Below are 27,966 nucleotides of genomic sequence, written 5' to 3' on the forward strand. Positions count from 1 at the left end.
CTGTTTCCGATTATTGCCAAAATCTCTGAAAAAACTATAAATTAACAAATGCCTTGGAATTTAGCATAATCTTACACACCAGTGCTTTTACTTTTAATTATTTTTTTAACTCAATTAATTTTATCAAGCGTACCCTGACAAGTCTGAGATAAAGTACTTTGAACAAGACAAGGGAATAAACAATAAATTAGAGATTACAGGGAAGTACAGAGGAACAGAGGGACCATAAAGTACATCTCCAGAGATTCCTGGAAGCTAGCAGAAAAACAAGATGGTTAAGGAGGAACATAGAATTCTTATACTTTTCGGGTTTTCTCTATTTTAGTAACTAATATCTGTTATCAGCTATTTTAACTGCACCCTTTTACCTCAATGCAAACACCCAGTGTACTCTGTGACTCTCTTTTACCAGCCAAGTCACGTTCATTTGTTGTTTATGCCATAAATCTTGCAGTGTACAGTCTCTTTTTCTTCCTCAATCATAGCTTCTGACAGATTCCCCACCAAATATATTTCCAGCATTTCTGCTTTCACCTGCTCACTTCCCCTCCATGCTCATGCAGAGAAGGAACAGAGTTTCTCATTCATCCCCTTCCATGTACCAGCTCCAAAATTGAACATATCACCACCCATGGTTTCCACCACCAGCAGACACATCTTCCACTCTCCTCCCTTCCAACATTCTGTTCTCCTTTCAACTCCCTCTTCACTCTACCACCTCTATTAACCTTCAATTTTCTCATAGCATTTTGCATGCCAAGGAGATTCAAGCACTGTATTTTTAAAAATTTCATATCTCCCCACCACTCAGGAATTGAAATGCCTTATTCAGGTTCACTACAAGATCACAAGATATAGGAATGGAAGTATGCTCTGCCATTCTATCATGAGCTGTTCCATCCTCCCAATCAGCCCCACTCCCTGGCCTTCTCCACGTAACCCTTGATGCCCTGACTAATCAAATACCTGTCAATCTCTGCCTTAAAAACACTCAATAACCTTGCTTCCACAGCCACTTATGGCAACAAGTTCCACAGCCTCACAGTCCTCTGGCTAAAGAAATTTCTCTGCTCTGTTTTAAATTGATGCTCTTTTATCCTGAAGTTGTGCTCTCTTGTCCAACCATAGCAAAAGTGAACTCCTTCCAATTTTGACTGCACTCACAATGCGATAATCTTTAATTTGGAGAAACCAAAAGTATTATTTGTCTGTATGTCTGGTTGTATGTGTGCATGTTTTTACACCGAGGACCAGAGATCACTGTTTCGTTGGTAGAGCGACTTCCTTTTTATTGACTTATATAGTCATTTGGAGACTAAGTTAGGGGTTTGTCTGTGATGCGTTTGCAGTCATTTCCAGTGCAAGTTCAGTTGCATTTAAATCCTTTATTGGTAACACGCAAAATTTGTAATTTTCTGATATTCTATGTAGTAGATTCTTAACAACAAAACATGCATATAAAAGTTAATAAGGCCTAAACGATGTTCAAATAATACATAATAATTCTGAAAGCAGTCAACAGAAATTGTCAATCCCTAACTCATCCTCCTTCTGGTTTCCAACTGCTGACATGCCCGAGCATACTTCCTTTTCAGCATGCGCGTGAGCCCTGCGCATGCTCCTTTGAGTGGTGCGCTGGCCCCGGCTTGAACCGCTGTGCAGCGGGAGCCAAGCTGAGCACATGTGCGTCACCACATTCCATGGCGCAGCCGGAGCCAAGCCAAATGTACGTGCATCACCATGCTCCATGGAGCATGCTTACTAGCAGACACACTGGCCCCAGCTGATACCGCTGCCACCAGGGCCGAGCCAACCGCACATGCAACACCATGCTCAGCTCTGTAAATGGTGCCAGACCTCATGCATGCGCCGACGGCAAGAGGCCTACACACTCCAGTGGACCCTGCTGACGCCTACGACCACAACAGGTAAGGATCAAGCCTATGGCTCTTACTCCGGCCCCTAATTATTGTAATGAAATGCAACGTCTCTAATGATAATAATTATGTAACTATAATCCATTATGTAACATTTAACTATAAAACATTCAAAATGTTATGCAGGTCTTCGTTCTCCGTCTTTATCACCACTCTGCAGTCTGTTTATGGACAAAGTACAAAACACAAAATAAAGTAAATTTGTGCTCATCACAGTTCCTCCATCTACTGTGGAATCCTTGCAGAAAATCCTAGCAGAAAACCTCAGATCTACCTCAGACAGAATAGACACAGCTTTTCACTTAAATTTAACATGATGTCTTCACTATATAATTTGGATTTCTTCCTTTTTCTAGCATTTACTTCTCATGGTAAGAATTTGAATTTTTAGAACCAAATTTTAAGATTTATCTGATTCTCTCGATTTCAATGAATGAGCCTTCCCTGCTCGTCTTTTTCTTTCTTTCCCAGAGTTGGCCATAGACAAGGTAAAATTCAAACTAGTTCTTCCAACTCATTAACAGCCATAGCATTTGTAGAATCCTTCTGTAAAGAAGTCAACTGCTTCCACTGACGCCTCCTACAGATTTCTTTAACTAGAACTGTAGACTTTTCAACCACTATTGTCTTTTCCTGCAATTCCAGATCCAATTTTACAACTTCCAATTCAGTCTCACTTTCTGACAATTTATTTTGAAGCCTTTTATTAGACTCTCTCACTCTCTCTCTGCAGGCAAATTTTTCACTAAGAAAATAATTCCCATCATCTTCCAAGAAGTTACTTACTTGATCTGGAGTTAAATGATCATTGGTATTTCTGCTTTCAGCTCTGCTATAGTAAATTAGAAATTACATTGCTTGAATGCATTATCTCTTTCTTTCTGCATCGTTATCAGATGGGCCTTCAAGATACATTCTTGACTGTTTTCTGTAGTCATCTATTAACCAATGACCTGTTCTCTTTCAAAAGATGACTCTCCTCCTCCAACTCTTTGCATCTTGGTAAGGCAAAAATCTCCCTCATCATTAACTGTATTAATTTCTTCAGCAGTTATTCCTTCCTTCAGCTTTCTGGCTTTGTGAATTATATCCACAATTAAATCTCTATTCTTGTCAACCACTCTCTGGACCATTCCCTTGGTCATTTTAGAAAATGAAGAATCATTGGATTCATTCTCATCCTTTTGAAATCCAGTTTTGTTTCCAAGTACAAAGTTAAAAGTTTTCTGTTCACTGCTCTCATGATTATCCAATATTTCCAACTCCTTTTTCAACATTTTGTTCTCTGAAGGCAGTTTCACCAAATTGTCAGTCATATACTCCTTTAATCCATCATTTAATTTTCTGCATTTGCCAGTTTTGCACTGGATGGGTCACGTCTCCAGAATGGAGGACCATCGCCTTCCCAAGATCGTATTATATGGCGAGCTCTCCACTGGCCACCGTGACAGAGGTGCACCAAAGAAAAGGTACAAGGACTGCCTAAAGAAATCTCTTGGTGCCTGCCACATTGACCACCGCCAGTGGGCTGATAACGCCTCAAACCGTGCATCTTGGCGCCTCACAGTTTGGCGGGCAGCAGCCTCCTTTGAAGAAGACCGCAGAGCCCACCTCACTGACAAAAGGCAAAGGAGGAAAAACCCAACACCCAACCCCAACCAACCAATTTTCCCTTGCAACCGCTGCAATCGTGTCTGCCTGTCCCACATCGGACTGGTCAGCCACAAACGAGCCTGCAGCTGACGTGGACTTTTTACCCCCTCCATAAATCTTCGTCCGCGAAGCCAAGCCAAAGAAAGACCATGTTCCAAGATTTCCTCATTTGCCTTGTCTGCTGTAACCTCTGGGCTACAGAAGATACTGTTTTCGTGAACATTCATAATTTCTAAATCCTCTTTCAACATTTTGTTCTCCAAAGGCAGTTGCGTCGCATTGTCAGTCATGTGGTCCTTTATTCCATCAGCGCAATTTTCTCCATTCGCCAGTTTTGCAGCATGTTGCACTGTAACCTCTGGACTAAAGAAGCTACTTTCAGATTTGCTATCAGTTTTTTGTTTTAGTCCCGCCTCATATTCAATTACTCAGGAATAATCACTAGCAGTAATTGCAACATCTGATACTTCATTTTCATCTATTGTTGATTAAAATAATTCCTTCAATATTTATTTAGATACTTTTGATTTGTTTTCACATTGATCTGTTTCCTTTTCTTCAGAAGTGAATTTCTTATTTACAGTCTTTACTGTTCCTATAACTCATCCTGTCTCACAACTGAAATCCTATTGACATCTCTGTCCAAGGGGTTATTATTGGTGTTCAAGCCCTGACAACACCATGCTTGGAGAGGATTTGTCCATGTATATTCATGCTTTGTGACCATGTGACAAAAAAGATATGGTAATTAGGAATTAGGGGATATGGGGAGAAGGCAGGTAGGTGGAGTTAGGTCATAAATTAGATCAGCCATAATCATATTGAATGGCGGAGCAGGCTCGATGGGCCATTTTTGGCCTACTCCTGTTCCTACTTCCTATGTTCCTATGTAATACGAGAGAGATGCAGAGATTTGAGGAGATTGGCATAATTGAAGAATACTCATTCTCAGGAGAGACTAGATAGACTGGAAAAAGAAGCCAAAGGAAGATTTAATTAGGCATACAAAATTACAGACACACTGAAAAGAACAAACATGAATTAAGTTGTAAATTTAAAGTAATGATTAGAAGAAAAGGAGGCATTGGATGAAAGAGTGGGTCACATCTGGAATAAACAGCCTGCAAGTTTGGTGGAGGCTGAAATCACCATTATTGGTGAGCAACAGGAAATGTTGCAACATTATTTTATTCAAGAGAACAGCTTCCTCTATTTGCCATTCCTATCCACTAGTCTGTGCTGTTGTATAGAGCGAATATGCTGACAATCTGAAGTTGAATGCGACCTTTATTGCATGCTTAACATTTAGATTCAATTTAGATTTTCTGGGCTCCTGACCTGCATCAGATTATACTGGGCCATGTTGCAGTGCATTTGGGGAGAAATTAGGCGGGGTGGGGGTGGGGGATGGTGGGAAATCTTGTACATTTGTCAAGAACATCTTGTCTAAAGGTATCATGTACTATCATATAGAGAACCCATGAAAATTTGCTGTCACTGTCAGCTATTTGGAGATTTTAACTTTGGGAATGGAGTTTGTTTAGATCAAGCCTAAAACTAAAGGACGTGAAATGGATGATAAAAATAAATGTAAAACCAAAAATAAAGGATTAGTTTAAATGCATCAGTAGTAGGTAAGTTAGTGGAAAGTGTTCTAAAAGAAAGAACAATAAAGAGATCAGATATACAAATACCATATATTTCGGCGGATAGGATGACACGAAGCACCCAAAAAACATCCCAATAAAAGGGGTCGTCCTAAAGGCCATGTACAAAAACAGTGACCTTAAAATTCTGCTCAAAATACCACTCGATTAGTTCCATAACCCACTCAGACCTCACCCTTGTGGTGAATGTCTGCCAAGCTGCCTGTCTCCCCTCTGGTGATCCTTGCTGTACTAACATTGGCTGTGCATTATCTCTACTGTTAAGGACACACTCCTTGGGTATAACTGTATATGCACCTATTGTCTTTCATTATTGTACCATGAGTTTCTGCTAATAAAAGCCATGATTATTGTTTGACCACATCGTCTTTGTCTACTTCATCAACTGGCACTTCAACCCTATAACAAATTTTTAAATAATTATATATATTTTAAAAAGCTCTGCACTGAGCTTTTATTTTGCACTGAAATCCATTGCCAATCTGGTGTTAAACCAATAAAAGAAATGTAAAATTAAAAAAAACACATATCACACACATTTAAAATCCTTGAAAATTACTAGATTCATCCTGAGGTAAAAAACTCAGCAAGCACATCAAGAGCCTCACTGTTTACACTGTCATCATACGGATCCCAGTCTAGTTAGCTTCAGCTTTGCCAAGAGCATCCCACAATAAATCATCCTCCTTACCATCCATGGCACTAAAGATACTGCACTTTTTGAAAGATTTTATTACAGTCTCTAATTTCACTTTATCTCATGCTCTGAGCACACACCACATCAAATGATGCAGCACACATTGGCCCACCATTTGGAAAGGATTTTTCAGCATTCGTCTTCCAATTATTCCATTCTTCACACACATAATTTTTAAATGGCTTGTTCAAGCAGACATCTAATGGTTGCAATAGAGAAGTCAAACCACCTGGTAATAACAGCAATCTCGTATTGTTTTGTGCTAATCTATTTTTAGTGTTATCAGTTAAATGACTGCGAAACAGATCCCAGACCAACAAACTCCATTCCTTGCATATACCGCCTGGCGCTTGTTCCATACATTGTCTATCCATAGTTTTACATCACTTTCATCCATCCTTTTTCATGAAAATGAATAAAATCACCTGCTGGTAATTTTATTTTAGATTTAATTTTGCTGTTGAAGATTACCATGGGTTTTAACTTCGTACCATTGGCCATGCACGATAACACCACCGTAATCTTGGTCTTTTCATGGCCTGTACCTTTACATTCCATGGTTTTATTGCTCATCATGTCAAAATTCATGGTGGGGGGTGGGGGTTTCGTCCATTTGACTGGTTTCAATATTTGACTGGTGTTTTTCTGCCTCAGATGTTTAATAAACTGGAGAAAACTTTATGATCGAGATCTTTTTGATTGTATTACCAGATTTTTCCTGTTCATAAAACAACTGCACTGGCCTTTTGTATCTTTAAAATCTCTACTGTGTTCTGGGTTTGACCTTGCCCATTTCAGTGCATATGCTCTGATGTTATTTCTTACAACTGCTTCTGTTCGTGTACACATTCTGCAACATGATTTCCCAACTGGCCAATGAGGGTGATTCCTCTTTTCAACGAACATTGTTTCTTTGGCATTTTTCTTAAAACATCATTCTTTCTCCACTTTCTTACTATCTTTTCAGTTACATCAAATGTCCTCGTAGAAGCACAATTGTTAGATTTTTTGGCCACTTCAATGACTTTTAACTTCAAACTTGCTTCATACTTTCTTTGTTTTGCTGGTGGCTCCATGATAACAATTAGATTTTTAAAAATTGAACTGGTTAAGACAGAAGCTAGCGACAGAGTGAACCATGAATCACTTTGTGTCTGTGCTTCGCCCACTTACTGGCCATGCCCACCAGCTCAGTCTTGGTATCGGTATGCTCAGTCTTATTCCACTGATATGAGCTAAAGCCATGAAATTAGGACTGAAATTGGTCTCGTCTTATCTGAAGGTTGCTTTATCCATCAAAATATATGGCATTTGATAGTCAGGGACTGGTTAGAGATAGTCAACATAGCTTTGTGCTTGGCAAGTCATATTTAACAAATCTTAATTATCAAGCCTGATTACCAAAAAAGTTGACGAAGGAAAGGCTGAGAATGTTGTCTTCATGGACTTTAGTACAGCATTTGACAAGGTCATATATGGGAAATTAATCAGGAAGGTTCAGCCGCTCAGTATTCATGGTGAGGTAGTAAACTGGATTTGACATTGGCTTTATGGGAGAAAGTAGAGAGTGGTTATGGATGATTGCCTTTCTGACTGGAGGCCTGTGACTAGTGGTGTACATCAAGGATCGGTGCTGGGTCCACTGTTTGTCATTGAAATCAACAATCTGGATGATAATGCAAAAAAATTGAATCGCATTGTTTGCAGATGGCACTAAGATTGGAAGTGAGAAAGGTTTAAAAAGCCTGCACAGGAATATGGACCAGCTGGAAATATGGGCTACAGAATGGCAGATGGAATTTAATGTAGACAAAGGTGAGGTGTTGCACTTCAGAATGATAACCAAGGTAGAATATACATTGGGTAGTGCAATAGAACAGAGGGATCTGGAAATGGGTCAAGGACATTTTGGTCCTCACAGTTTGGCGCTGGACATTTTGGCCCACCGCTCCAGTCACTGACTACTGGCCAACTCTATCCTGCCGCACTGACTGAAACACTAGTGTTGCAGAAACTCCCTCCCCCAGGAAACCGTTCCCCGGCAAAAAAGGACTTTTCGTAGCTTATAGTGCTATCAGAATCAGAATTTATCGTCATAAACTAGTCATAAAATACGGAGTTTTTGCAGCAGCATCAAAGTGAAAATGTTCATATTATAAACCATCTTACAACATTAGTAGAAAAAAAGTTAAAAATAACAGTGCATGAAAAGTACGGCAGTGTCTATGATTCAATGATGATTCAGGAACCTGATGGCAACGGGACAGAAACTGTCCTTGTGCTATTGAGTGCTCCTGTACCTTTTTCCCCAATGGTAGCAGAGTGAAGAGGCCATGGCCTGGGTGGTGGGGGTCTTTGAGGATAGAGGCTGCTTTTTTAAGACCCCGCCTCTTGTGGATGTCCTCAATGGAATTAAGTCTGGTGCCAGTGATGTCACAGGTCAAGTTAACAACCCTCTGGAGTTTATTCTTATCCTGAGAGTTGGCACCTCCATACCAGGCAGTGACGCAACCAGCAAGAATGCTCTCCATGGTACACCTGTAGAAGTTTACGAGAGTCTTTGGTGACATATGAATCTCCTCAGAGACCTCACAAAGTATAGCCGTTTGTGAGCCTTCTTTGTGATTGTATCAATGTGGAGGCTCCAGGACTGATCCCTTAAGATGTTGACACTCAGGAATTTGAAGTTCTTGACCCTCTCCACTTCTGAGCCTTCGATGAGGCCTGGTTCGTGTTTCCCCAACTTCCTCCCGAAATCCACAATCATCTCTTTGGTTTTGCTGACATTGAGCACAAGGTTGATGTCATTACACCATTGAACTATCTCCCTCCTTTGTTCTTCCTCATCGCCATTTGTGATTCTGCTGACAAATGTGGCGTCATCAGCAAACCTGTAGATGGCATTGGAATTGTGCCTGGCCACACAGTCATGGGTGTATAATGAGTAGAGCAGTGGGATAAGCACACATCATTGTCTGTGTTGATAATCAGTAAGAGGAGATGTTGTTTCCAATTCGTACTGACTGTGGTCTTCTGATGAGAAAGTCAAGGATCAAGTTGCAGTGGGGGTGTACAGAGCACTGAGGGAATAATGGTATTGAAGGCCGATCTGTAGTCTATGAAGAGCAGCTATATGTATGAATTGCTGTTTTTGAGGTAATCCTGAGCTGAATCTGCTGTGGAGCGATTGTGACGATAGGTAAATTGCAGGGGGTTCAGATCTTTGCTTAGGTACATGTTAATTCTGGCCATGACCAGCCTCTCAAAAGTATTTCATCACAGAAGTTAATGCTACTGTGCAGTAATCATTGCAGCAGCTCACACTACGCTTCTTGGGTACCGGGATGATTGATGTTCTTTTGAAGTTCCTCTGACTGCCTCAATGAGAGGTTGAAAATGTCTATGTACACTCCGGCTGGTTGGTTGGCGCAAATTTTCAGTACCCTGCCAGGTAAGCCGTCATGGCTTGACACCTTGCGAGGGTTCACCCTCTTGAATGATCTTCTAATGTCCCCCTCAGAGACAGATATCACGGGGTCCTCAGCTTCTTCCAAGGATTCTAGTAGGCACTGTTTGGTTCTTCTCAAAGCGGGCATAGAAAGTGTTCAGCTCATCGGATAGTGAAGCATTACAGCCATCTATTTTGATCGCCCTCGCTCTGTAGGCTGAAATGGCCTGCACTCCCTACCATAGCTGGTGTGTATCTATCTCTGTTTCTAGCTTCCTCCAGAATTGTCACTTTGCTTCAGTGACGGCCTTCCGCAGGTTGTACTTAGATTTCTTGTAAAGATCCCGACCCTGGCCTAAATGCCTTTGACCTCACCCTAAGCATATTGCAAATGCTCGGATTCATCCAAGGCTTCTAGTTGGGGAACACCCTGTATTTGCGTGTGGGCCCACACTCATCCACGCAGGTCTCGATGAAGCTGGTGAAACCTGTTGCATATTAATTGAAGTCTATGGATGAGTTCTTGTGTATGTTCCAGTCCACCAATTCAAAGCCATCCTGCAGCTGGTTCTCCACCTTCCTCGGCCATACTTTTGTCATCTCTACCACTGGTGCTGTGGTCTTCAGTCTCTGCTTGTATGCTGGGAATGGAAGTACAGCCAGGTGATCAGACTTGCCAAAGTGCGGTCGTGGTATGGCTCGGAATGTGTTCTTCATGGTGGTGTAGCAGGGGCGAGTGTGTTGGTTCTCCTGGTCTTGCATGTGGTAATTTGTCAGAGACTTCTTCAGGTTGGCCTGATTGAAGTCTCCCATAATGATCAGGAAGGCATCAGGATGAGCTGTTTTATGGCTGTTTATCACAATGCTCAGTCCTTCTGGTGCCAGCCTGACATTAGCCTGGGGCAGAATGTACACTATGACAGGATGATGACGATTTAAATTATTAAAAACAGTTGGAGAACAATCAAAAACAAAAGCTGTTGGTAAATTATAATGATATATTTATTATGTTTAATTACATACAATGGAATATATAATTAGTTGAATTTAAAATTATTACAAAATTAAAAACACTTGTTAAAAACAATCGCGTTGTCATAAAATAGATTCTTTGTTCTCTACATCCGGCGCAACTCACTGCAACTACTGTGACCGTTCTCTCTCTCTCTGCAGTGTCATTCACTCAGCTTTTGACGAAATTGCAATAAGAAAGTAAAACCTACCATTAACCAAAGAGTGCAGTCTATAGTCACAACTCTCAGTACAAGTGATAGGGAGCAGATAAGCTTTATTAACAAGAAACTTGCATATAATTAATATCCTGCACTATATTATTAATGACAACTACTGTTAGATCTGTTGCTGCCATTGCCATCAGGGGAGCGATTTCCTTGGGGAGGGGGTTTCTGAAACAATTGGGGTTCAGGCAATGCTATAACTCCAGGGGTTGTCTGTCCAGCAACAAACTGTGAGCACCAAATTATCTGAAAGGCTACAAGTATTTTTTTTTACTCCACCAAAATGCCCAGCCCTAAAATATCTGTCGTCAAAATGTCCAATTCCGTCTGGAAATACAGATACATAATTCCCTTACCACAGTTTCAACAGCATGTGAATTTCGCCATCAGAGAACACCCAGGTTAGGTGTACACCTACGTCCTTGGTGCATACAAGGCTGCCCCCTGCCCCCACCTTGATTACTTGGATCACATATCTGTCAACTAGAAGCCTTGGATGAATCCGAGCATTTGCAATATGCTGAGGGCGAGATCAAAGGCATTTAGGCCAGGGTTGGGATCTTTACAAGAAATCTAAGTACAACCTGCGGAAGGCCGTCACTGAAGCAAAGTGACAATTCTGGAGGAAGCTAGAAACAGAGACAGATACACACCAGCTATGGTAGGGAGTGCAGGCCATTTCAGCCTACAGAGCAAGGGCGATCAAAATAGATGGCTGTAATGCTTCACTATCCGATGACCTGAACACTTTCTATGCCCGCTTTGAGAATGGACTACAGACTGCTGGCAAGGCAAACTAGGTCAGTTCACAGGGAGATCAAGACAGCACTGGGGGTTGGGGAAGGGCAGTAGTGCTGCAAGAATGCTTTGAGACCATGCACTGGAGCCGTTTCAGGGAGGCAGCCACCTACAATGGTCGTGTAAACATAGAGGAGCTCACGAGCTCAGTGATTGGCTACATCTGCAAGTGCATGGAGGATGTCATCAAGATTAAATGCTTCACATCCAGGGCTAACCAGAAACTATGGTTGGATGCAGAGGTCTGGGCCCTTTTCCAAGCTCGTGATGTTGCAGAAGATTCTCAGACAGTTGTGCAACACAGGCAACACAGGCACATGTGGCAACGGATCAAGACTATTATGGATCACAAGTCAACCTTGTGAATTAAGGACAATAATGCCTCCCTTCCGAATAGGCTGAACACCTTCTATGCACGATTTGATGAGAACAGGATAATAAAAGAAAGCGCCGTGTCCCACTGATGAATGGGCTCCCTGCATAGCTGTGGCCGAAGTGAGGAGGACCCTATCCAAGGTGTATCTACACGAGGCGGCGAGCCAGTCAACTCACCTCGTTGTATACTGAAGGACTGCACAGACCAATTAACAAATGTCTTCATGGACATCTTCAACACCCCACTGCTGCAATCCATTGCTCCTGCAGGGTTCAAGACTACCACCATCAACCCGGTACCCAAGGGGGCAACAATAGCAGGTCTCTTTGACTACCCACTTGTGGCAATGACCTCCACCATTATGAAATGCTTTGAACGCCTGGTGATGGAACGCACCTCCCAGATGCTGGATCCATTTTAATTAGCCTATAGAAGAAACTGTTCCACAGAAGGTGCTATAGCCTTGTTGCTTCACTCTGTCTGGCCCACCTAGAGAAGGTTGTCTCATACACCAGGATGCTGCCATTGACCAGCTCGGCATTTAATAAGATTGTTCACCAGAGGATGGTGGAGAAACTGTCCTCATTGGGACTCAACACCCTTCTAGACTTACTAATGGTTAGACAACATTCTCTCTGGGCCATTTGGAGAATATTGAGCACTGTCACGCTGAGCACTGGTGCACCTCAGGGCTGAGCACTGGTGCATCTCAGGGCTGAGCACAGGGCACAGCACAGGGCACACAGGGCTGTGTGCTCAGCCCGTTCCTGCTCTGCTGACTCACACCTGCACTGCCAGATCCAGCTCCAACAACGTCATCAAGTTTGCAGATGACAGAACTCTTGCTGGCCTCATCAGCAACAACGATGAGTCAAACTGGAGAGGTGGAAAATCTTGTGAAATGATGCAAGTAACAACCTGAGGTTGGAGTAATCTCATGTTTTTCCAAAGACTTTCAACATAACTAGCCAGTTCATAGAGCATTGTTCTTGGACTCGGATCCACAAACTCGCCTGGCAAGGTTAACATAGTGTTATATACTAGCACTGCCACTAAAAATCTAAGATCTGCCTTAATAGCAGTACACACTCCAAGGAGAACCATGGGCAAACGTTCGCTCCATGCAGATGCACCATCACCTGCTGTTAATGCTGTCTTCAATCTCCAAAGTTAATGGTCTTTTGGAACTGGACTTATCAGATCCTTTTAGTAGTTCAGTAAGGGGTAACAGAGATGCTGCAGCATTTGGCAGGAATCGGTGATAAAAATTCATCATGCCTAAAAAAACGTCACCCCCGGCTGTGTCACTGGCATGCGGCAAGTGTCACTAGCATGTATATTGATGCTTGCTAGCAACTCTCCACCCACCCCCAACTGCATCCGTCAGCACAGGTAAGTCACACGCATCCGATAGCACACACCCTCCTGTCAGCACATTTTTACTTGACAGCACCACTCCCCACCCCATCAGCATGCCTCCCCAGTCCCCTCCTCCCCATGACCCCCATTGGCACATTTTCAGACCCGCTCTAACATCCGTTCTGGCGCTGACGCTGGGGAAGCTTCTACACACAGAAAATTATGTGATTGTGGGATGAGCTGCCGGCTGAATTAGAAAATGCAGGCTCAATTACTACATTTAAGAAAAATTTGGAGAGGTACATGGACAGGAGGGATAGGGAGAGATATGGTCCAGGTGAAGTCATTGAGATTAGGCAGAAAAATAGTTTGTTACAGACTAGAAGTGCTGAAGGGCCTGTAGTGATCTATGGTTCTATGGTTTCTTTTAATTAGATAATTGTACAGAAGTCTCTCTCAGCAAAAACTCTTTCTCAAGTTCTTCAATGGAGAGAAAATTGAATTCAGCAAGTGACTAGTGGTGTGCCTCAAAGCTTGGTGCTAGGTCAATTGTTATTTGTCATCCATATTAATTAATCTATATGATAATGTGGTAAATTGGACCTGTAAATTTGCAGTTGACGAAAGGATTAGAGGTGTATTGCAGAAAAGTGTGCGGTGTTCCATTGTGGAAGGACAAACCAAGGTAGGACATACACAGTAAACAGTAGGACACTGAGGAGTGCGATAGAACAGAGGGATTTGGGAATACAGATACATAATTCCCTGAAAGTGGTGTCCCAGATGGATAGAGTTGTAAAGAGAGTTTTTGGATCACTGGCCTTCATGAATCAAAATATTAAGTATAGGAGTTTTGATATTATGGTAAAGATGTAAAAGATATTGGTGAGGCCAAATTTGGAGTATTGTGGGCAATTTGGGTCATATAACTACAGAAAATATATCAATAAAATTGAAAGAATGCAGAGAAGATTTTCTAGGATGTTGCTGTAACTTCAGGAATTGAGTTACAGGGAAAGGTTAAACTTTATTAAAGGTTGAAGTTAAGTGAGATACAAGCCAGAAGAGATGGGTTAAGGGTGAAAGGGGAAAAAGTTTAGGAGGAACATTGGGAGGGATTTCTTAACAGAAAGTAGTGGGAGTATGGAACAAAATGCCAGCTGAAGTGGTGACTGCAGGGTTAATTTTAACGTTTAAGAAAAATTGAACAGGTACATGGATGGGAGAAGTTTGGAGGGAGATAGAATGTGTGCAGGTCAGTGGGACTGGACAGAAGCGCTGAAGGGCCTGTTTCCTGTGCTGTAATTTTCTATGGTTCTATATTTGAAAAGCTAACATAACTTCAATCTGAATTTATTAAAATCGAAAATAAGAACAAATTGCTTGAAGTTCATGATTTATGTTCTGGATCCTCTACAAGTCTGACCTCTTTCCAAAGGACCCCAGAGTGTACTGCATGCCCAGATGCTGCTTTCAACCTCTTTATTGCACATAATGACCCAGCAATACATGATATTTGCTGAGAATTAAAGGTGGTCTGGTTTATCAGCATCAGGAAATCAAGGTCTCCATCATCGGAAGCAAGTACATGATTCTCCTTTGGAGCCTTCCATTCAATAGATTCCTGTAAATACTATCTCTCCCAACCACCAATATCCTGCAGCTCAATATGCTGAGAATCTGAACTTGCCAACAAACCTTGGCAGCCATTTCAAAATATCAGATCCTTCGCCAAATATCAAATATCCCTACCTAGTTAATCCATCAACTCCATTACTGAGACTATCAATTGCCAGCACCTGAATCTTGTTCCACCTTCTCTGCCCATCATTTGATCTCAATATCACCTCCAAATAACTTTCATTAACCATCATGTTTCTATCCCCTGCAATCAATCGTCTTTCCCATAGACCTAAACTTATTTGATTAATGATAGTGCATGCAACATTGATTGTGATGCCCATTCTGAAGAGCACAAATCCTTTGAATTTTACCAACAGCTAAAGAAATAGATGCAATATCTATTCTCAATTTAGCAAAATGGTTTGGATTAATGCAACTTTAAATATTCCAAAACCACATGAGCATAAAATCTTGATTTTGCAATAGAAAGGGCCCAGAAATACCCCTTGTGATAGTACAGATTCTATCACCAATGTGTATATGTACAGATGGTAGTGTAGCATGATTGTGATTGGCTGAGAGTGTAGCCACGCCTACTGGCAGGTCTTAAAGGATTGCTCCTAGCCAGACCAGGTCATTCTGGACTGGTCAACCTACATGTGATATGCTCCAGTCTTTTAGTTAATCAAAGCCTTGGTTTGGATCAACAAGTCTTTGATTCTTTCGACGCGCTCTACAATTTTATTAACTAAAACGTTTTGAAGGGATGGAGCGTATGCTACGGCTGGAACGCCTCGACATCGACCCACAGTCGGCTACAGCCTCAAATGACTTTAAGCACTGAGTGAGGTGCTTCGAACCATACTTACAACTTTCTGACCCTGCCGTGATAGAGGACAACCATCGACTATTAATATTGATGACTATGGTGTCCCTGAGAGTCTACCAGAGCATTCAGGATGCGACCACTTAAGCCGCAGCCATGAAGGTGCTGAAAGGGCTCTACGAGCAACCGGTGAACAGGATCTATGCTCGGTACAAACTAGAGACAAGGAGGCAACAGCCCGGTGAATCTTGTAGAGCTTATATTCAAGCACTAAGGGCAATGGGCAGGGACTGTGCCTGCACAGACAGAACTGCTGCGGAGACCACAGACGATCTCATTCGGGATGCCTACGTGGCTGGGGTCTGATGGAATGAGGTGAGGCAGCGCCTGCTAGGGCACAGGGGAGAAAACCTAGAGGACGTGATCTGGATCAATGGAGGATGCAGTCTTAAGTATGGACATGTACTCTCCGGGCTGGACCTCACGCTCTGATGTGAGTAGGATGCCCTCCCTCTACCCTACTTCCTCCCAGCACACCGACGGCTGGAACACCCACGTCATCGAAGCCACCCACTCCTTTCAGCGTCTCAGCGTGGACTTCAAGGGGCCCCTACCGTCGACCAACTGTAATACCTACATCCTTATGGCCATTGATGAGTAATCCCGCTTCCCGTTCACTGTGCCCTACTTGGACATGACCACCTCCTCAGTCATAGAGGCCCTGCACAGCATCTTCGCCATCTTTGGGTCCCCCAGTTACATCCACGGTGACAGGGGGTCCTCATTTATGAGCGCAGAGCTGTGGCAGTACTTTCTGGAGCGTGGTATTGCTTCAAGCAGGACCACCAGCTATAACCCATGCGGTAATGGGCAAGTCGAAAGAGAGAATGCCACCGTCTGGAAAGCGGTTACGCTTGCCCTCCAGTCCAAAGGTCTCCCCACCTCTCGCTGGCAGGATGTGCTCACTAGTGCCCTACATTCCATCCGCTCCCTCCTATGCACCACGACCAATGCCACCCCCTTGAAAGGATGTTCTCTTTCCTGAGGAAATCCAAATCGGGAACAACCATTCCGGCGTGCCTCTTGGTTCCCAGGCCGGTCCTCCTACGATGCCATGTCCGGTATTCAAAGAACGACCCCTTGATTGACCGAGTGACTCTGTTCCATGCAAACCCGCATTATGCCTACATTGAGTACCCGGACGGGCAGGAGGACACAGTCTCAGTAAGGGACCTTGCCCAAGCCGGATCAGGCCCAGCAGTGCTTCCAACCCAACCTCCCCCAAATCCTTCTCCCCTAGGTCATGTTCTTGAACAGAGGGACCAGCACCACCCCACCAGCTCAGGCCAGACCGTCGACAACACCATTGGAGAATTGAGCAAAGCGGTGGCAGCACTCGACGAGCCTGCCAGCGACACGACTCCAGTGACCCCAATCCCGGAACCATGGCGGTCACGCTGGATGGTCAGGCTCCCTGACCGGTACAGCCCCTAACCTCCTCCGGGCCCTTTTTTTTTCTACAGCCCTCCATCCCCCACGGGGTCAGTTCTCAAAGAAGGGGTGAATGTGATAGTACAGATTCTATCACCAATGTGTATATATACAGATTGTAGTGTAGGATGACTGTGATTGGCTGAGAGTGTAGCCACGCCTACTGGCAGGTCTTTAAGGATTGCTCCTAGCCAGACCAGGTCATTCTGGACTGGTCGACCTACATGTGATATGCTCCAGTCTTTTAGTTAATAAAAGCCTGGGTTTGGATCAACAAGTCTTTGATTCTTTCAACACGCTCTACACCTCTGCAAAGCATAAATCTTTTGTGCATTATACAATAACTTCACTCTAAAAAAAATGTCAGGATCTTTAGAATTTCTAACTCAATGCAGTTATCAAATAAAATGACTATTATAATATACCCTTCAAAATACTGTAATGAATAGATAGATAGAGATTGCAACCATTAAATAACAAATACATAAGCATTTGCAATTGTCAAGAAATAAATTAAAAGCAGATTATCATCACTTTGTCTAACTTTTAAGAATGCATCCAATCAGAATTTGTAACCACAAGTTGCACATCCACAAATGTACACAAAGACTCTTTAAATATCAAAATTTGCATTTCTCCTTGAAACCTTAAAATCTGCATATGGAGTATTTTATAACGCATATTTGTGTAGATTAGAAGTTCTATGTAACTTGTATTTGAAGCATATCCAATAACCAAAAATCAAAATGGATATTCCTTAAAAATATGTTGAGTTGAAGAATATTCCAGCGTTTTATGTTCTTTTTGTAATTACCTGGTGCTTTATAAAGCATTATCTGTGCACTGATTAACTGATTTTTCTGCAAAAAGTAAATATCCGGGAATGTTTGGCTCCCTACTGCCATATGCATTTATATAACATGAACTAAAGATATGAACACTTTCCAGCTTTCCATCTAATGATGGAGGAGATAGATGGCATGAATTTTGTTTCACGTCCCAAATAATGGCCAAGGTGAATATGAATACAAGTCCTGTCCACAGCCACCAAATTGGAATGTTAGCAGAATGCATTTCAAGAACTGAAAGAAATAACGTCTGTAATAACTCCCAGTTACAGTGTCATATAATGGGCAAACCTTTTCAGAAGCAGGCAGGAATTACATTTTACTAACTGTAGTTATGGAGCAAAATTATAGATATGAAGTGCATTTATATTTAGACTATTATTTACTCAATTTAAAAACACCAACATTAACATTATTCTCTTTCAAACTCTTTAGCCTGATGAGCACCTTAATCACAAAAAGTTGAAACAAATAGATCTGCAGTTGTAATGGGTATCTTAGTATCAAAACTATCAAAGAACATATTTATGAATCAATCCAGAAAGGTAGATTTTATAAAACAAAAGGGAGGAAACCAAATAGCTTTAATTGCATTGTTGTGATGTATCTATAGAAATAAATGATAGTCTCTAAATTATGGTTTCTTCTTGTTGCTTCTTTTATGATCTGATGAGCAAAGAGTTCAAAAAGAAAAAGAAACTACATAGTTACGGATTGTTGCCTTGACAATAATTTCATTTTTTGCATCATGACAAATACTGGTATTTTTAATTGGTTATTGATAAGAATCATCCCTCATCTCATGGAGATACTGCAACAAACTGCTAAAATGCTTCAAATGGTTCTAAGGATTCACTTGAATGACATCTGTCCAAAAACCTATGCATTCAGATCCACACTAGTTCTGAATCAATATCAATTTCTTGCTGTATAAATGCAATTTCAAAATGTAAGATCAAGTACTGTAATCAATATTGGAGCTGTAGATCAGGTCACTGATCAATTCTGAAAAAAATGACTCATAGATGTTCCTATTCGTGGCCCATAACATTGGAACTTTTTTAAAACATGAGATATAATGCATAAACAACTCACTTTTTAGATCAGAGATATTATAATTAATACAAGATGCCATTAAAATTACTTAATTTTTTAACATAACTCCTGAAATTGCTGGTATTTATACTGTCATCTGACTATATAACAAGCAAGGACCAATATTCACTCTCATTCATCCCCCATACCCAATAAGCAGTCCCTCAGAGGTTAAGAATTACTTTCTTCCACTTCAGCTTGGTGAGTTTTCAGATGGATGATGAGGCCAGATGATTCAACCCATTATGAAGCAGGTGCTACTTGACAGGATGTACAAATAGGTAGTTTGGAAATTGGTGCCACTTCCACCATTTATGAGGAGATTCATGATTCTCAGTGCCATTCTGAAACTTCCTCCTCCATTTCAAATTATTGTACTCCTAGAATTCCCATTTGAAAGTAGAGATACAACACTTTTACAAAGTAGAATGCTTGTATTCAGAATCAGATGTCAGGCATTTGTGCATCAATTGTAGCACTGCTGACCTCAACAGCAAATATGTTATTTTGTGTTGACATTTATAACAGTGAAAGCATACCATTGATGACATTGCTCACCTTGTTCTTAACCATATAAGGAACTAGTCCACTCCTGACATAACACATGCATTTCTTGAAGAGCCACGTCGCTTAAAATTTTGATTGCTGCAGTCAGCTGGATGATGACTGCTCAATTATAAACCTGCTCCTGTTTGCCACAAAACCTTCCTCTGATTTCTACCACAATTTGAATACTTGAAAACTCCTTAGAACAAGTGCTTGCATTCAACTGTTATAAAACCACATTAATCTTCTCAATAATGTTCCCAGTCACATCCAATAATTGGGCCAGTATATTCTCCAGCTTTTTGTAATGTCAACTTTGTGTTGAATACTTTGAAAAGTGAATTATTTTCTCATACTATCCATCCTCATGTTCACATTACTGATCTTAAAATATGTATACGCTTGAAAAGCAAAAAAAAAAGAAATACCTTTCTCGAAGAGATAATCGCTTTAAAACAGGGCTTTGTTTCTGGAAATACAATGATGTGGAACAGTTCATGTCCGTGGTAGGAGAGAATTTTCTGCCAATTGATTCTGACATAACATGCGTATCAGTGTCTTCAGAAAAATCATCTTGAGGCTTCTTCAGGGCCTAGAAAATAATTATAATCACTACAAATACACTGAGGAAGCTTTCACCTTGACAAATCATGTCTAGAAATTTCATTGTATATCAAATCTGAAGCTCCAAAAGAAACACCACTCAATTTTTAAATGACAAAACAATAGCAAAACAGCAGAACTATTCTGATAACACTATCAAATACAGGTTTCAATTTTGAGCAATTAGTTTTCTAATTTTCAGTTAACAGTAATACCACAAAGTTCAGTTCAGTATTTTTCAAATATACCTGATATAATTGATCACTGACAGACGGAAAAATCTAACAATTAAAAAGTTTAAAAAAAAATTTCAACAATAATGTTGACTAAGAAAATACTATGAGACATAAAATTTCTGCATGGCCAATTGAATGAAGTTTTATAAATTTGTTTTCAATCGGGAGAAAGTGATTGTGGTTTAATATTGCCAAGTAAGACCTCTGTAATACAAAAAGTTACAGCTTCCAAAATGCATCTGCACCGGAACTTATAAATAATGGCAGGTATACACATTTATAGATGTAACATGAACATTTCCACTTTTCTGATTAGACTTGCTGAAAAATATGCAGTGTGGGCTATTCGATTAAGTAAATGGTATGTTGCATATGTGGAAAGCAAAATTAATAAAATACCAACATTAAAATTAAAGGGAATTAAAAATATTTTTTTCTGTCTAACAGAGGCTCAAATAGAATTTACATATTTTAATTAACCAAATGTTTCCTATGAATGTTAAGTACAATTGAACAGATAATTGATATAAAGTTGAAAATTAATTGACAGAGGAGGAGGAGGAGCTAGGAGGTCGTTGGGGTTAAAAGGTCAAGGGCCAATAAAAGGAGGGTAAGTATAAAAATATAGAGACAGTCAGATGGGTACAGCTGTGGCTGGAATATAGGCACCAGAGAGTCATGGTGGACAACTGTCTGTCAGGACGGAGGCCAGTGACAAGCGGTGTACCTCAGGGATTGGGTCCTTTGTTGTTCGTAATTTATATTAATGATCTGGATGATGGGGTGGTAAATTGGGTGAGTAAATATGCAGACAATACAAAATAGGGGGAGTTGTGGATAGTGAGGAGGGTTTTCATGGACTACAGAAGGATTTGGACTGTTTGGAAAGGTGGGCTGAAAGGTGGCAGATAGAGTTTAATGTAGATAGGTGTGAGGTGCTTTATTTTGGGAGAATAACCAAAATAGAACGCATGCAGTGAAGGGGAGGGCATTGAGGAATGCTGAGGAACAGAGGGATCTTGGAATAACTGTTCACTGTTCCTTGAAGGTGCATTCCCATGTAGATACAGTGGTGAAGAAGGCTTTTGGTATGCTGGCCTTTATAAATCATAGCATAGAATATAGGAGCTGGGAGGTGATGTTGAGACTGTTTAAGATATTGGTGAGGCCAAGTTTGGAGTATTGTGTGCAGTTCTGGTCTCCAAATGATAGGGAGGATATAAATAAGGTAGAGAGGGTGCAAAGAAGGGTTACAAAAATGTTGCCTGGATTGCAGTATCTTGAATACGGAGAAAGATTGAGTAGACTGGGACTTTATTCATTGGAGCATAGAAGGTTGGGAGGGGATTTGATAGAGGTATTTAAAATTATGAAGGGAATAGATTGAGTAAATGTGAATAGGCTCTTTCCCCTGAGGGTAGGGGAGATTGAAACTAGGGGTCATAAGATAAGGGTTAGGGGGCAAAACTTTAGGAATAATATAAGAGGCTGCTTCTTCACTCAGAGAGTGGTGGCTGAGTGGAATGATCTCCGGAAGAAGTTGCGGCAGGGTCAATTCTGTCATTTAAAAGGAGGCTAGATGAGTACATGGATGTGAGGGGATTGGAGGGTTATGGGAGTGGGTAGGTGGAACTAGTGGAGTTTCTAGCAGACTAGAAGGGCCGATATACCCTGTTTCCGTACTGGAAATTGTTGTTATATGATAGTTCAATTCAAAAACGAACACACAGGGACAGATGTACCACAAGCCAAGTCAATCACTATCAACTAAGTGCATGATTTTATTTAATGAGAAATTTAAATGAAGTACATTTACTGAAGTTTTGTTGGATCTGTAGCTGCCACATATTGATGGATCTGAAAAAAAATACAAAAATATGAATCTGGCAAAAGAAAAAAAAAAACACGCAACCCTTTTCTGTCTGGTATAATAAATGCTAATTTGCACTTGAATAAAATAGCAACTAAAAGCAGGTTTCAATTTGGGAGCTCCCTGAAAATTCAATGTCCAAACCATCCAACTTATTTGTTTATAACCTAATTTTCGTTGGCTAATTCTCAATGTTGCAAGAAGAATTGGGTAATCAGGTATGAGGTGGCAACGATTACTTGAGTTATCTTCCATTTCATCTGGAGACCCAAATATAAATAAATAATGAACATATTAATGTTTATAATGATTATAATGAATGCATTATTGATCCTGGACCATTATTCTAATGTTTATTATTGATTTGGACATGTGAGGATAGCTTTGTTGCAATGTATTAGGTTGAATGGCCAATTAAAATATGGCATATCTGAGCCACTTTTGTTATGTACCCCTCCTCTGTAATAATAGCATGCAAGATGAATGTACATAGGGATTGTGATATACCTTTGTTACAGGTGGAGCACGAGTTCTGAAAATCTGTCAAAGCATTTTTTACTGACACAAGAATATGGATGTTAGATGGATAAAAATAAAAACCTTTCAAAAAAGCTCCAAACTGTTTTTGTGTGCCAGAAGCACCTAGGGCCAGTGCCTGGCAATTTCTGCAATTTCTGTGCTTTATGAATCACAGTTTAAATCAGTGTTTCAAAAAAATTGAAACCAGAAAACTGACAACTTCTTATTTTTCCACAAGCAAATTAATTTGGTAAGTGCTCAGTGTTGGAAGTTCTCAAACTACCAAGAAGCTCTTGAGATTGCTTCTAGCCAAAAATAATTATTTCTAATGCAATATTTTTTTTAAAAAAAACAACAAACTAATTTATTTTTCAAGATTGCCAAACTTGCCTCAGGTCACTTGAAATAAATAATACTGGCAAGAAAATAAAGTTAATTATGAACCTTGTTTTGTCAGGCAGCTTTCTCGTTAAAAGGTGAAGTGCCACATTCACACATTAAAACCATCAGCCCAGGGCTGGGTGCTTGTGCTGACACAGCAGAAAGCAAGGTTGATAATACAGTATCAGTTTACTTCTATAAATAAGGATAAGGTAATTTACAAGAGTCACATACTGCCCAAGGTCACCTTTACCCTGTTTCACCAGACCCAGTACTGTATATCCATATTGAAAGTTTGTTAATAATTCATATACTTGCAAATTCTCTTTGGACAATATACAAATCTGCATTATATTAATTGAATAAAAAATGACCTATAATGTATCTTCAATATCCATTAGATATGAATAATATTGTGCATCAAAATGTTATAATAACTACTCTTCATGCTTGACCATCAGTGTATCTTTGCTAATGTCCAAATTGTAATAATCTATTTATTGATCTTTTTTTTAGAGATTAGCTTATTGGGATTCTCACAAAAATATGCACTGGCATGAAGTGATCTAATTTACAAAGCTGGTTTAACATCACAGCAATGAAACAACCAGGGTAAAATCTTAGCCAATCCAAACAATTAAAATCCAAACAATTGAAATCCCAACTGGACTAATTGAAGTTACAATATTGTGGTGCACTGTTAGCCAGAATTAGACACACACAAAGATAAAGGCTGTACCACAGACTTTAATCCACAAAGACTTCCACGGAGCCAGGCTGGCTGTGGCTGCATCAACTCTTGAGTGAGGCCTCGGGAGGCCGGCACAGGCTTATATCCCGGAGGGTGATTGACACCTGACTGGGTGGGGCTTGATCCATTCAGGCTGACTGATTGACAGCCAGCCAGGTGTCACCCTGACTCCTTACACTCCTACAGGTACAGAGGTTGCCCCTTGCAGTAGGCCAGTGATGTACCACCACAAATATCTACTAAGTGATATGGGTATAATAAAATACAATAATTAACCTAATAAAAAACTTTAAATATCAAAACAGAGGTTTCAGTCCTACCATCACAAAATGATGAACCAAGAGGCCAACGTTTTTGATCATTCGGTTTTGAATAAAGAGATGTGGTAATACACAAATCTGTAGGCAACAACTTCTGATCAACCTGAAAATACAAACAAATCTTAGTGACTTTTACATTTATTCTTTTTTTTCCAAAATAGAAGGAAACAAGTATTTCTATATTTAATATCGTCCTTTTACCTAAAGGATACCATAAAGTATTATCATCAATACATTACTTTGAAAATCCAGTTGTAGCCCTTTTTAGTGAGAAAATTTTGATTGCATCTCGTGTTGAATGATTCGTTGTTACATTGGGAATATTGGTTGAAGTGTAAATGTCAGTCAGATGGCATAAAATTTTCTTCAAAGAGCTATGTGGTAACTTTTAAATCAAACTACCTGTCAATTAACACATTTTCTCTGAAGGATAACATCTTCGATACTCTCTTAATAATTCACTGTAGTATCCTCATAAATGTTGTGCTCAAACTTGGAGAGGTGATTAATTATCTACCTTTGAACATTAGTGTAATGGAAAAGCATCAAGACCATGGCCTGGATTTTATTTTGGCAACAAGAATTAAGTTACGAGGGTTAGCAGTCATTACGCTGTTCAACGGAAAGCGATTTTTGGATGACCATAGATGCACGGTAAGTTCATGCAAAAATCCTGAAACTACTTCCTAATTCAGGCTGAACTCCCAAAAGTGAAATCAGGACAGGGATCAAAAAGTTGCAATAAATTTCCACTATTTAATTCTTTCGATAATTTTGCAATAAAGTCTAACGAACAATGAAGAGCATTTCATGATCGAGAATGCTCAAAGAGACTTGACCCCAGAGGACCCCAAAACCCAGCAGCAATAGATATTCACCAAGACAAATGGTTACTTAAACAAAAGTTTCTTTTAATTATCTTTAAACATGAAAATGAAATCAAACTTTAACTTATCACTATTGACTTACTTAACCGAACTTAACCCCCTTCTAATTCTAAGTGCATGTGCATGTAATGTGTGTGTAAGTTCAGAAAAGTTCTTTGGTTCACAGTCCAATCTCACTTCTCATTCCTTCAAGTTCACTGGTTGCAGGCAATTCTTATACTGTGGACAGACTTTAACTATTTATAAAGTTCCCAGGCATTGGTGCTTGAAAGGTAAATGGTTACCACTCAGGAAGGTTCTTCTCGATTTAGAGAGAGATTTGTTGTTCCAGGACATACACAACTTATTCCTTTTTAATCAGCCAGTCCAGTGTCTTGCTGACAAAACTTGCCCTTTTCAAGGTTCTCCTGATGATAACCTCTTTCTTTCAGGTCACCACAGAGTGCCTTTTTGTTTCTCTTATTCCAAGTGAAACATTAGACAGCCAGTCCTCTCCTCTTGCATGAACCACAAGGGCTTTCATCAGACCGTCTTCCAAATGGGGCTTTCCACAAGCTTGCCAGCTTGTCTTGTTCCAAGCCCAGCTACTTCTGCTGGCTGTAACACAGTGGAAGTGATGTGTGTGTGTGTGTGTGTGTGTGTGTGTGTGTGTGTGTGTGTGTGTGTGTGTGTGTCTCTCTCTCTCTCTCTCTCTCTGACATAGAGAGAGAGAAAAGCCTGTTTGACTCTCTCTGCTTGCAAAACCACATGACCATCCTAGAAGTTCTCTTCCAGACAATCTGTGGCTCCAGCAAAATCTTTCACCTGTTGCCTTTTGTGAATAACAATCCATTAGTGAAGTCTCTTGAGCACTCACCAAAGCTCTTGCAAAAGCTGTGGAGCCAACATGTCTAGCATTAGCAGAGCTCCAGTATTTCATGTAAGATCTGTTTTAAGTATTTGTATGTGACCTACTCAAACAAACCGTTCCCAATTTATCTCCCAAAAACATATCTATATACTCTGTCACAAGACCAAGACAAGATTTTAATTCACTTACTAATTGAAAACAATTTAAAAAATATTTTCTGTGGCTTATTAATTTAGAGAGAATTTATTGGAATTCTTTCAAATAGCTATGTTGATTTAAAAACCTTAAATTATTTCCAAGGCATTTTGAAAACTTCCCCAATGGCTTGTTAATTTTTTTTTAGCTAAGTGATCATAAAATGTAAAAAGTGAAAGTTTTTGGTTAGGGATACTCCTCACTCAATGTCAAGTTTATGGCCATGTGAAACAATAACCCTGAGGAGAATGCTGCAAATAAAGGGCATTTTATCAATCATTTGATAGATTTTTAGATATTACGGGCTAAAGTATTAGTGCAAGAAAGTAGAGTTAATAGGTAATAGGTCAAGCATGAATTTATTTGATGGCACAGCAAGTGCGAGTGCTAAACAGCTTATTTGTGCCACTATTTCTAATGTAAAACAGAAAATTCTGAACACTCAACAGGTTAGAAAACCTAAGAAGAAAGTGAAGAAAAGTTTAATGTTTTAGGTCAATGACCTTTTACTTTCACATTTTGCTAATTCAATAATCTCTGATCACATACGTGTCTTATTACAAAGGGAGGCTTGCTATCGGTTTCCTTTTTAAATTGATAAGGTCCCAGATTTAGGTGTGCCAGTCTCTGATTCGCATCCTCTGAAAGGGCTGCCATTCGCCTTTTGGTATATGGTGATGGAGACCGTGTTTGGGATGATATTGTGGGTTTCTTGTAGTGATTTCGTTTGCTGAACTTTCTTGGGCATCCCGCTTGGCAGGTTTTTCTCTTCGATGATTTTACCATGAATTGCTTGACTGGGGAGATATGTGGTTCCAACGTCATACTATCCTCCTAAAAAAATTCACAATGGCGTTAATAAATTTAAAAATAAGATCACAAGCCAGTAATATTATGTTTTACCATCTTCAAAAATGAGGAAATGTAAGCATATTTTAAGACCACTCAAAAATCAAAACATAATTGAAAGAATTAAAACAATGATAATATTTACACTCCAGGTTGAGCAAATAGCTAAGCACGTTAATAGCTAGACGCTGCATAATTTAATGACAGAAAAATAAAATAAAATTTAAAAAAAGAAAGAGGCTTTCATGAAACAATGGAAACTTCAGCGAGATTCATTTTATTAAAAATTACAAATTCACAGCAGTTTTTGATCAGGAACTTCACATATTTTTGTTGGTTCTCCTCCTTTGACTATATGGCTCAATACTACAACACCATCTACAAATTCACTGATGATATGATGGTAGTGGGTTATATAAAAAGGGGCAATGAATCAGCATACAGGAGGAAGAATTAAAACTTGGCCAAATGGAGCACCAACAACAACCTTGCACTTATTGTCACCAAAACCAAGCAGCTGATCGTTGACTTCAGATAGGGGAAACCAGATGTGTAGGATCCAGTGATAATTAAGGAATCAGAGGAGGAGAGGGTGAACAAATTTAAGTTCTTGGGAATCACCATCTCGGAGAATCTTGCCTGGACCTAATACAATAATGGCATCGTGAATAAAGCATGTCAGTCTATCTACCTCCTCAGGAGTTTGTGGAGGTTTGGTATGACATTGGAAACCTTGATAAATTTCTACAGATGAGTGGTGGAAAGTGTGCTGACCAGCTGCATCATGGTCTGGTATGGGGACATCAACACCCCCAAATGTAAATGTAGTAGACAAAACCCAGGGCATGACAGGCAAAATTCTCCCCACCATCAAGAACATCAATGGGGAGTGCTGCCATCGAA

The 27,966-nt window shown here is 40.2% G+C and overlaps 1 protein-coding gene and 1 long non-coding RNA gene across 5 annotated transcripts in view; one reads left to right on the forward strand and one right to left on the reverse strand.

Moving 5' to 3' along the window:
• The window catches only part of spata6 (spermatogenesis associated 6), an 89,832-nt gene that overhangs the window by 20,037 nt on the left and 41,829 nt on the right, over positions 1 to 27,966 (reverse strand). For all 4 annotated transcript variants that reach the window (XM_069938573.1, XM_069938571.1, XM_069938572.1 and 1 more), the window contains 4 exons: positions 26,764 to 27,048; positions 24,283 to 24,385; positions 22,252 to 22,298; positions 20,031 to 20,194 (listed from right to left, as the gene is read on the reverse strand). In XM_069938573.1, the coding sequence (XP_069794674.1) occupies positions 20,031 to 20,194; positions 22,252 to 22,298; positions 24,283 to 24,385; positions 26,764 to 27,048 (599 nt within the window). The remainder of the gene's footprint in view (positions 1 to 20,030; positions 20,195 to 22,251; positions 22,299 to 24,282; positions 24,386 to 26,763; positions 27,049 to 27,966) is intronic.
• LOC138763809 (uncharacterized) overlaps positions 1 to 27,966 on the forward strand; it is a 64,460-nt gene that overhangs the window by 12,984 nt on the left and 23,510 nt on the right. The window lies entirely within an intron of this gene.

This window comes from Narcine bancroftii, chromosome 5 (genome assembly GCF_036971445.1).
Source record: "Narcine bancroftii isolate sNarBan1 chromosome 5, sNarBan1.hap1, whole genome shotgun sequence".
Lineage (NCBI taxonomy): Eukaryota > Metazoa > Chordata > Chondrichthyes > Torpediniformes > Narcinidae > Narcine > Narcine bancroftii.